General features: G+C 31.9%; 1 protein-coding gene across 1 annotated transcript; it reads left to right on the forward strand.

Annotated features, from left to right (window-relative positions):
- The first annotated feature begins 4,222 nt into the window (after positions 1-4,222).
- On the forward strand, positions 4,223-5,889 carry LOC108473202 (polygalacturonase). Its single transcript, XM_053027420.1, has 4 exons — positions 4,223-4,437; positions 4,529-4,837; positions 4,962-5,477; positions 5,554-5,889. The coding sequence occupies exons 1-4, from the start codon at positions 4,297-4,299 to the stop codon at positions 5,809-5,811; spliced, it is 1,224 nt and encodes a 407-aa protein (XP_052883380.1). The 5' UTR covers positions 4,223-4,296; the 3' UTR covers positions 5,812-5,889.
- The last annotated feature ends 6,404 nt before the right edge of the window (positions 5,890-12,293 follow it).

Here is a 12,293-nt window from a genome sequence, read left to right on the forward strand (position 1 = left end):
ATTCGCTTTACGTTAGAATCAAAACTTAAGCAAAGCAGAAGCCAAATCGAGACTTACTGAAACACAAAAGGTAGAGCACAGATTAGATTAATAGAAATAATTTTCATCAATCTATTGTATTATGTAGAACTAAAAAGAGAAAAAAATGGAGTAATGGTTTGACTCCATATCAAACTCTTCAAAAGAAATTATTTTTTTAATATTTACAGAAATTAATTATTTTTTATTATTAAAATTTAAAACCTAATTTAGCTTAGAAGTTAAATTTAAATTATAAAAATAATTTTTATTTTATAAATTCAAATTCTATTGTAACTAATTTAACACTTTCGGTGCTATTAGGAGATTTTATCAAATAAAAGATAGGAAAACTGACTCATGCTATATGTGGAATACTTAAAATTACCAAATGTATTCCAACAATTATAATATTAAAATGGGTAAACTATAAAAATAGTCCCTTATAGTTGTTTAAATTTACATTTTAGTTACTGATATTTTAATTGTTATGATTTGGTCATTAACATTATGAATTATGATAATTTGGTCACCATTAGACAGTGGAAATCATGTGCTAAATGTTGACGTGGGTGTCATGTCATTAATTCTTTTATTGTAGGTTCCACCTCTTATTTCTTCATCTTCATCGTGAGTGCTTGCATTCACTTGCATACTTTCATTGGTCACCGTCGAGTAAACAATATTCTGATGAATCCTCCGAAGTTTCGTATTTCTCAGAAAACTCCATCAGCAATGTTCTTGTAATCTCATTTTTGTCGGAATTGAAAATTTGTAGAATAATTTTGAGATTCTTTTCTCACAATATCTAACAATTTTTGCACTGATCCTTTTTTTCATATCATTAGCCGACACGCTTCTATTAAATCTCATTGTTATTTTTTGGCGACATTCAAATATACATCTAATTGTTGTTGTCAAATTTACTCCATCAAAATAAACGTAAACGAAAAATTGATTATCTATCTTCAATATTAAATCTTTAAAAATAATTAAATTTCTCAATATTTTATTTCAAAAAATATATACACTGTAACATTTTTTTTCATATGTATTAACATTACGAATTCTTTTTTGTTTTCTCTTCTTTTACAATTCTTTTTCCCATTCTCTTCTTATCTTCTAAACTGTTCAAGAAAACACTGCTTAAATAGGGCCTTCACGCTGGGTGCCGCCTGCAAGAAACCCTTTACTGGGTGTTGCCTATTAGAAACCCTCCACCCCTCTAACCCATATTTTAACCCGGTTTCACCCATGTATAGGCACGAAATATAGGTGCCGCCTTTCCTACTCCCTTCACCATTTAAATATATATTTTAAAACAAACCATATGCTTAATGTTGGGGTTGTGATTGTCATAAATGTTAGTCAAAACCTAAAAACCTCTCAATCTATAACTAAACATTAACAAACATTAATGACGAAATCTCTGGCCAATAGGTTAATATTAAAACAACATTTCTACATGTTCAGAATGGTCAAAGGTGAGTCCATTAGAACTATTATTAGTATCAAGTTTTTCATCTGAAATTAATCATCCTTTTTTATTCCTAAGCTCTCTAAACACAAAATATCTTTTCAATTTTGAAGAACACTCATGTTTTCATCCTTAAAATCCTCAAGCGATCTTCACACGTTTTAACTTGAATTAGCTCCATAGCTCGTCGATTTTGTAAAATTGAGGTGAGATTCTAACTTTTTATGACTAAACTAAATGAAAGTTTGTAGAATAATTTTGAGATTCTATAATATAGATATATGTGTTTAACAATAATATATAACAAATAATGAAATGCACGGTTTGAAATAAAGCTGTTAATAGATTGGGTCGGGAGGGTTTGAGTAAAAGTATAGGTCTGAAAAATGAACTTCGGCAAAAAACAAGACTTGTTTAAGAAAGGATCGGACCTCGGGTAAGGTTTTTTGGCCTGACTTAAATTTTCAATAAGAAAATCCCCATGATATTTTTCCACTTTTTGCCACTGTTTTGTTACTATTTCATTATTATTTTGCTACTATTTTGTTGTTAATGTTTGCATATTGTATAACACTTGTTTTATTGTTTTGTTGATTTTATCTTTATTATATAGTTTTCATGCATAAAATGGCTTATTTTAAATTAATTTGAGCATATTATATTTTTATGACATAAAGTGGGCCATACATGATTAAATTAAATAATAAAATATAAAACTATATTTAATAATTCATTCTAAAATTTTTCATTAATAATTTGGGTTTTGATTAATTAATTAAATTGGATAAATTTCTTTCTTTGGTCCTCTAATTCATTGATTTATTTTGGATAGGTCTAGCAGCTTTATTTGATTACAAAACCGTCCAAATTGGGGACCAAGTCAACCCAAATTTTGGCTGCACATGGCCCACTCTCTGGTTTAATTGCACAAGGTCCTGGAAGAGTTGAAGAAATTAAAGATTTACCTAAAGATTTGCACTTGGCCGAGTCTCAGTCCCGAGTTGTTGTGGCACTCAAATTGACAAAAAATCAAGCAAAAATCAGCTCAACTTCCTTAAATTATGACCGGCCACCCATGGAAGATGCTTCAAAAGATAATAACTCCTATTTTTGGTAAACTATCTTTCTCTCCTCACCTATAAATAAGACCTCACTCTCACATTTCTATTCATCCCTCATCATTCATCATTCTCTCTTCTCTCTAAATTCTCTTAGCATTTTCCATTTCCCACGCCTAGCATCATCTCTTCATAGAGATTTTTGCAATTAAGCCTCTTAAAGAGCCCTTGGTCGGCCACCTTGGAGAGCCATCAGCAAAGGAGCAAAGCGAAGGAGCGAAAGAGCCTCGTCAGTCGAGTCTTGGGCGATAGCCACTTTTATTTGGGTTTAATCTTTTCTTTCTTTAATTTAATCTAAAAATGTTTGCTATTTGTTCTTTGTTCTTGCTTACAACAATGTTAGCTTAATTTTATTTAAGCTAGGATGATTATTTTGATTAAATAATATTTATTTGATTCATGCTTATAATGTTTGTGCCTCAATCAATTATGTTTTCAATTAAAATCAAGTCTATATTCCGTTCATACGTGATTGAAATGCACTTGAATTAGCTGAGCGATCCTAACCAGACGACGGCTAGTGGAAACATAATTGAAATGTGCATGCTCAATTTAGATCCTAACACGATTAAATTGTAGGTTGCATAACAGCTCCAACCAAGCTCTGTTATCTGCATAGTTTTTAGATTTGTGTGATTAAACTGTTTCAAACCTAACACGTCTCTGTTACCTCACACGAATGTTAAGAAACCCTTAGTAAATAAGGATCAATAAACAGCGTATTTACTAAGTAAAGGATTCCAAAAGGACCTAATGTGGTTTCCAAACTCATGAAAGATCGAGTTGCCATAGAATGTTTTTCTGAATATTATTAAGCATGATGATAATAAATTGAGTTCAATTAAAGTAATTGTACCAGTTTATTTCTATTATAATTGTTGCAAATTGTGTTTAACTCTGCTAAAATCTATTTCATTTGTATAGTTGCATGTTTAGGATAAATTGCATTAGGGATTGTTGAATTTATTTTAATATATTTAATTTTAATCATCACTTCCAAATCATAATGTGTTTTTATTTACCAAGTTGTTAATATAATTTTACAATTAAGTGATTTAACACAAATACAACCCCTGTGGAGACGATAACTCGATACTTACTTATTACTTGATAACGGCTGTGTACACTTGTACAAACCCCAGCGTTACAGAAGTCTGGGGTGAATGTTAGCTCGGCTAGGTATTATAGGGCCAGGAAAACAGTGATTGAGAAGAGTGCCAGAAACCACCAGAATTGCTTTCGGCAATATGGTGTGAACCTTCGTCAACCACCAAACCACATTCCTGTATCAACAATTTTTATTGAATAATTAGGATTATACATTTCGAAATAACAATTATAAATTTGACGGAACATAATTATATTCGCCACCATCTAGTAAAGATATTATTTTGAAGATAAAATATAAAATAATACTTTTCAATCTTTCCATAATAAAATCCTTTCACATAGTTTAAATTATTCAAGTTGTGAAAAAATTAACCACAAAACTATCTAACCGTGCGAAGTTGATATTAAAGAAACAAGCTTATCATAGAAATTGAAGCTTGGCCATATGACTTTTCCAAATTGATTAAATAGTAATATATTTGATTGGTTGTAATTTTCTCAAACTTTCTATATATTTGGAACAAAACAAAAGGAAAAGCCATTCTTCCTTTAATTTCAAAACCAAATAAAAACATGGCACCACACCTTAATATTGTTCCTTCCATGTTTGTACTTTTATTATTATTCATTTCAGCCTCTAAAGTTCAATCAGATGCTTTTGATGTTGTTGCCAAGTTTGGCGCAAAAGCTGACGGGAAAACGGATTTGAGTAAGGCAAGTTCAATTGCTCTTAACTTTGTACCCCAAAGGTGAAAATATGAAAAAATTATATTTCAAACTGATGTGTTTATTCATTTCATTTTAGCCATTTTTGGATGCTTGGAAAGAAGCATGTGCCTCTGTAACTCCATCAACAGTTGTGATTCCTAAAGGGACATATTTATTATCAAAAGTAAACTTAGAAGGTCCATGCAAGGCTCCTATTGAGATTAATGTTCAGGGCACTATACAGGCTCCGGCTGATCCTAGTGCTTTCAAAGACCCTAATTGGGTTAGATTCTATAGTGTTGAAAACTTCAAAATGTTTGGCGGAGGAATTTTCGATGGTCAAGGAAGCATTGCTTATGAGAAGAATACTTGCGAGAATCGTGAATTTCGTTCCAAACTTCCCGTTGTCAGCTTTCTTCCCTCTTGCCAGAATTTATTTATTCTTTTTCCTCTTATTATTATTATCAAAATATAATTATAACTAACATCTTTTTTTCGTGTGTGACTTTGCTAACTCCAAAATTAAACAGAATATAAGGTTTGACTTTGTGACCAATGCATTGATACAAGACATAACTAGCAAAGACAGTAAACTATTCCACATTAATGTTTTTGCTTGCAAAAACATTACCCTCGAACGTTTGAAGATAGAGGCACCGGACGAGAGCCCAAACACAGATGGGATTCACATGGGCAAATCAGAGGGGGTCAATATTATTGCCTCTGACATTAAAACTGGTGATGATTGTATTTCTATCGGAGATGGCACTAAAAATATGGTCATAAAAGAAATAACTTGTGGACCAGGACATGGTATAAGTATCGGTAGTCTTGGAAAGTTCCAAAATGAAGAGCCAGTTGAGGGAATCAAAATCTCAAACTGCACCATCACTAATACTTCGAATGGAGCTCGAATCAAAACTTGGCCAGGCGAACATGGTGGGGCAGTATCAGAAATACATTTTGAGGATATTACCATGAATAATGTCTCTTCCCCTATCCTAATTGATCAACAATATTGCCCATGGAATAAATGCAAGAAAAATGTATAACATTCTTATCAAAATCCTAATTGAGTGACAATATTTAATCGATCATTGAATCATTGTTGTGTTGATGCAGGAAGAATCCAAAGTTAAACTAAGCAACATTAGCTTCAAGAACATCCGTGGCACATCTGCGCTTCCAGAAGCTATCAAGTTTATTTGCAGCGGTTCTTCGCCATGTCAAAATGTGGAACTTGCAGACATTGATATTAAGCACAACGGAGCTGAACCCGCAACATCCCAATGTTTGAATGTCAAGCCTATAACTAGTGGCAAATTAAACCCGATTCCATGTTCCGGCCCTGTCCCAAAAACCCCTAGCGCCACCGCTTAAAGCATACCAACAAATTCAATGCAATTGTAATTAATATATTTATTCATATTATATAAAAACAATTATTCTTCATTTTAATTCTTTGCTATTAATAAACTTTTGCTATGAATTCAATACTTTTAATATACACATCAATACAAAGAGCCGAAATGTGATAAAATTTAGTTCATTTAAACTAATAACAAAACCATTACTGAGTTTCTATATTGAATTAGAATTAATTATTGAAGTTTTCTTTATCTAAGTATAATTTTTTTATAAAATCCATCTTCCAACGCAGTACTTTTAAGGAAAAATAAAATATTAAATTTGAGATTCTAATTAAAAAATGAAAGTTCGTCGTCCAAATTTTTTGCACAACATATTCCTGTATTATTTGTGTGCTTAAACATATGATTATATTTGTGCATTGGTTTGTTTCTTTTTCCGTTGACTTTACATTTTTCATGGAAGAAGATGTAATGGTTACCATGAGATATGACCAGATCATTTTGGGTGAACGGATATAAATTAAAGGGATTGAGGATATCCTATGAGGCTAAAGCACAAACGAAAAATTCATTGGACGAGCACTTGGCGAGTTGTTTTCATAATGATATATAATAAGGAGAGATCGGTCATGGCACTTAATTACAAACTATTTGAGCTCTAATCATATATCCAGTGGGCCTCTCTACTAGCTCTATACAACCTTGATGGTTTGCATTTGAATTGATGAGATGAATAAATAAAATTGATGAATTATAGAAAAAGATCGAATGTATCACTATCCGTAGTGAATGGAATTTCTCGTTATAAAAGAGAGATGACTTAAAGACTAAATTAATTTAATCGAGTTATTATTTAATTAATAGCAATCACTTAACTGATGCTTGAAGTAAAAATTAAATTAATTAATTAGCGCAGTCTTGTTGAACAAGATAATTAAATTCATTTACCCATAGATTCTAGTGTGGTAAACATGTCATGAATTTAACGGAATTAGAACTAGGTTTGAAAAATTAATTTAATTGCGTGAATTTGTAAAATTTATTTCAATTGATTAATTAAATTACTAATATTTTGGGAAATAGAAAATTTTTTATTTGGTTGCTTAAATTATATGAGTCGATTAAATTTCTAAATAACACAAATAATTATACCACATATGTCAGATAGACCCAATGACCCATCTCACGTAAGATGGGCTTCAACCCTATCTGTAAAGGGTGTTGAAGCCCATACATATTCCTACTAGAGAATTTTGTATATTCTCTCTTAAAATGTTGTTATAATTTTTCTTCTTCTTGTTTGACCAAGACTCTTGCAATTTTTCTATAAATAGAGACCATAGGCTTGGTCAACCACACACGATGTGAAGCATCGACATTGTAAAACTTTATTGAGATTTAATTTCCAAAAAAAAAATTCTAAATTTGAATGTTTACATTTTCAGTTTTTGGCCCATAAAGAGACATCGATATTCACCACTCCAACATCAATAGAAAGTTTTCATAGCTTTCATCCGTTCATGGATTAGAGCCTACGCTTTAACTATGCAACAACCCAAATTTCAGTTAAATCGAAATAGTGGTTTCGGGACAACAAATCCGAGTCTGAAAAATAAAATTGTTTAAATTTCATAAAATGATAGGTAATATGATAGGAATATTGCATGAAAATTTTTATGGAAAAATTTTATCGATTATGTGTCTAATTGCAAAAAGGACTATATTGAATAAAATGTCAAAGTTGGATTCTAATAGCTATAAGGATCAAATAGCATCCTTATATAGAAGTTAGACCATCGATGAAAAATATGTAGATATTTTTAGTGATTCATCCATTCAAAAATTGAAAAAGGGCAAGGACTAAATTGGAAATTGAAATTAATTAATATATGATAAATGATTAAATAGAAATAAAAACCTTATTTTAATCATCTTCTTCATAAAGCACATGGAAACCCTAGGAGAGAGAAAGGAAACTTTTCAAGCTTGAATTGGTAAGTTCTATGTCCCGTTTTTAGTGATTTTCATAGTTTTGAAACCGGGAAAGCTTAATTTCTTTATTTGGGGGATTAATTTGAAAAGAAATCAAAGTTTAGAAATTTTTCCATTGATAATATGCTGTAAATTGAAAGTTTATGATTGAAAATGAAAGGTTGTTGATAGATAAACAACTTTTACAAAGTGATTTTTAGTGAAAACATGTGTAGGGACTAAATTGAAAAGTGGTGTAATTCTTGGAAAAATTCTAATATTTGTGAAATAAATGTGCTATAAAAGTTATATTAGAATTTTAATTAGGCTTGGAATAAGGAGTAAATATCATGAATTTCAATTTCCGAGCCTAGGGACGAAATTGGAATTAATTAAAAGTTTGGGGGCAAAATGGTACTTTTGCCTAGAAAGTGAAATGGACTCAATTGAATGTGGAAATTATAGAATTTATGATTAAATTTATTTATACAGATGGAGAAATATCGAACAAAGAAAAGGTCAAGGAAAAGAAAAAGTCTCGGATTAGAAGATACGATCAATTGTCAAGGTAAGTTCGTATAACTTAATTAAGTATGAAAATGTATTGATTTGATTATTGACTTGTGAGAATTAGGATATTTAAATGACATGTATATGTAGCATGAAAATATTGACAAATGATATATGTAATTGATGAAAAGGTACAAGAATCTGTTCGAATATTGATTTCCGATTGTACAGGCGATTACCTTTGTAAATGGGGTCCTGCATACATTGCAGTAAAGGTTATTCTGAAAAGGGTAATCTTTTGATCTCATTATGAAAAGGAATTTCACCTAAAAGGGTGACACTTGAAAAGGAAACGTACACTTTGTGTGTACACTTGAAAAGGAAACGTACACTTTGTATGTACACTTGAAAAGTATTTGTACACTTTGTGTGTGCACTTGAAAAGAAAATGTACCCTTTGTGTGCACACTTGAAAAGGAAATGTACACTTTGTGTGTACCATTTGAAAAGGGAATGTGCACCTCGGGTGTGCAACTAGAAAAGGAAAGGTTCATAGGAAATTCAAAGATTCAACGGAAATGGTATAATAGGTGAAATAAGAAGAAATGACATGATGAGCTCATTTATGCATATTAGTGTTTTTGTACTAACCAATTTGGTTGAATGATTGTGAATAGGCAATATTTGGTAGTTTGCTAAATTGATGGATAATTGGTTTATATCTGATATACTTGTTAAGAATGATTGGTAAGTGTAGTTTTAGTTATATGAACTTACTAAGCATATAATTCTTACTAGGTTTATTTTCCTATTTTATAGTGCTCGAAACTCGTGAAGGTTGGACTCGAGTCGGAGCAATCATCACACTATCAACTCCATGATCTTGGTATAAATGATAAACTTGTTTTGATATAATGACATGTATAGGCTAATGTGGCCAAATGATGAAGTAATATGTTGATTTGTAAACTAGCCATTGGAATGGTTAGTAATGTGTATCTTGCGATGACTTGGTATGGTATGGTGTTATATGATAAGTTTTATATGTTTAACAAGTTAAACAACACTTTTCATGAGACATATTTTGTGAAATAAAGAAAAGGTAAATTTATGAGCATGATTAAGATTAGTAATATATCAAATTGGATGATGGAAATTGGTTGGGTTGGTTGGCATATACATGTAAGTTTTCATGCAGGAAAATGGTTAAAGTTGGCTGAGAAATAGGGCTATGAAATGGCCTTATTTTATCCACACGAGTAAGATACACGGGCTTGTGTCTAAGCCGTGTGTGACGCACGACCTGGGTACATGGGCATGTGGTCCAGCTTTGTGTCCCCTACACCTTAATTAAATGAAACAGAATGCTCAATGTTGGCCACACGTTGAGACACGACTGAGACACAGCCGTGTGCCTTGGCGTGTGAGAGACACGGTCTAGGGACATAGGCATGTGCCCTGGCCGTGTGAAGTTTGTAGCTACTTTTGAGGAATTAATTTACTACACGGCCTAAGCACACGGGTGTGTGCCTTAGCTGTGTGCCCCTAATTTGTTGATGATGTCAAAAACAGAGAGTTACACGGGCGTGTCCCAAGTCAATGGGCGTGTGTAATCACACAGTCTGACCACACGGGTGTGAGTGGTACTATTCATAAGTGAAATTTTGAAAATTTTGGGAAATATTTTATGAGGTTTCGATTTAGTCCCGATTTGTTTCTAATGTTCATATTGGGCCTCGAGGGTCCAATTAAGGGAGGTTATAAGTAATCTTGGAAAATGAATAGAAAATTATATGTTTGATCTGTAAATGTTCTATAATGATCGGTAATACCCTGTAACCCTATTCCGACAACGGATATGGGTTAATGGTGTTACAAACTAGCTGAGGTTTGTGAATAGTTAAGAAGATCGTATCGGTAGAATGTTGATAAACGACTTAGACCGCCTAATTCAGAACACAAGTATGATATTGGTGAAAGGGTTTGTCCCTATAAATATGAAAATTACTTAGTTTTAGAATTTTTTAATTTTTTTGTTGTTTAAAAAAATCATTTTCTAAATGAATGTTTCCAACACAATCAAGATTGATATCTAATTTCTAAATTGAATAGGCCACTAATAATTACTTGGTCTTTCCAGTCCACAGCCAAACCTAGTGCTTTTCTAATCTCCAAAGCTTCTTTGACAAACTTGCACAATGTCTTTCTTCTCGAACGTCCGAATCTATTGAGGACTTATTAACCACATTATTCGATAATGACATGACACCATTTTATGTTTACTTATTACATATAAAAAAAATTTAACCCCAAAATGGAGAATGAGACAAAATTTTGTGCAACTGTAAAGAGATTTTTAGAGAGGAATGATTTTTACATCGAGATTAATTGTAATGTTTGTGTATTTTGCGATTATCACTTAAAGATCACGGAATTTGTTGATGCGATTTGGAGTTTTTGCTTTTAGATTCTCAATGGTTAGTCTCTTTTTCTGATTTTTATCTCTAGCAAACACCCACCACCACATCATAAAGGCATTGGCACATGCAAGCATGTATAATGAGATTTACAACACAATAATCAACATAAGCCACATCTCATGGTCATACATAAATTGAACAATAAATCATTATAGGCCATCACCTTAGGCCACATTAATAATGACATAATTACAAAAGACAAAGCCCTATACATGCCATAAACTCAAGTGCTTTAATACTTATAACCCAAGTGGTAGCTTGATAGTGTGATAGAATCTCTGACAATTTCCAACCCGAGCTAGCTTACAGACCCTATAAGAGATGAGAAAGGAAGGGGAGTAAGCTATAAAGCTTAGTAAGTCCGTATGAAAATAGTAAGCAATTTATTAACATGCTTTTTTCAAATTCTAACAACATGTTTTCAAGGTAGCACAATCATAGTTGCACATAATTCTATTATTTGCTCATATTCCAGTCAAGCTGTCTACTCGAGTCACAATTACTAAATTATTAATAACTTGAGCTAAAGAACTCCAAATTAGGATTCGCTAAATGGCTTTGAAACTAGACTCATATATATTCCTATCATAAATTTTCAGCATTTATGGATTAGCCAATAAGTATAGTTTATTTTTCAAAGTTACCCTTGTTCTGCTGTTTGACAGTTTTGACCTTCACTAAAAATTAATTATCCTTTAGTACGAGTTTCGGATGATGTTCCCATTTGTTTCTCTTAAAAATAGATTCATCAAGGATTTTAATCATATAAATTATAACCCATATTTATTTTTATACAATTTTTAATGATTTTCCAAAGTTAGAACAGGGGAGCCCAGAATCATTTTGACCTTGTCTCACAAAAATTTAAATATCTCATAATATAAGATTTTTTTTGCTTACGTCATTTCTTCTATGTGAAACTAGGCTCAATAGTATTTAATTTCATATTTTATTCAACCTCTAATTTGATTTTCACAATTTTTGGTGAATTTTCAAAGTCGGATTGCTGCTGCTGTCCAAAACTGTTTAGTGCAAGAATAATGGTAACTAAGTTCATCACACCTTCGTTTCTTTTAAATTAGAAATATCTATGCATTTACAAACATATATCATAGTCCACCAAATTAGCATAACACCATTTCATAATACTCATGGACGTACCATTCATGGATTTCATATCCAATTGAGTTTCTGTACATACCTATACTCATTCGTAACGTAACTCATATTCATTCTTATCATTGGCATACCCCATTGGGATTATCGTCAAATCATTCCTTAAACTTCCTGTTGAACACTCGGAATACTAATGGATACTCCAGTGGTGGTAGAGGTTCATTAGTCCATAAGTCATGCGACAAAAGAATATTATATCTTGTGGTAGCTATGATTGTGGTCGAGCAGGACATGGCAGTCGTGGAGAACCTTTTTCGATGGAGTTTTTAATTCCTATGCTATGGTGAGCTTAGGAGCTCTTTATAACTATGATAGAATCAGGAACTTTTTAGGAAATATAAGGAAGCCTAAGTAC

Source organism: Gossypium arboreum, chromosome 5 (assembly GCF_025698485.1).
Source record: "Gossypium arboreum isolate Shixiya-1 chromosome 5, ASM2569848v2, whole genome shotgun sequence".
In the NCBI taxonomy this organism is placed as follows: Eukaryota; Viridiplantae; Streptophyta; class Magnoliopsida; order Malvales; family Malvaceae; genus Gossypium; species Gossypium arboreum.

Bases quoted from the DNA above. Each gene is read 5' to 3' on its own strand.
- LOC108473202 (XM_053027420.1), top strand. From the start codon at position 4,297: ATGGCACCACACCTTAATATTGTTCCTTCCATGTTTGTACTTTTATTA. The intron at 4,438-4,528 runs GCAAGTTCAATT...ATTTCATTTTAG, and splicing joins GGAAAACGGATTTGAGTAAG to CCATTTTTGGATGCTTGGAA. The intron at 4,838-4,961 runs GTCAGCTTTCTT...AAAATTAAACAG, and splicing joins TTCGTTCCAAACTTCCCGTT to AATATAAGGTTTGACTTTGT.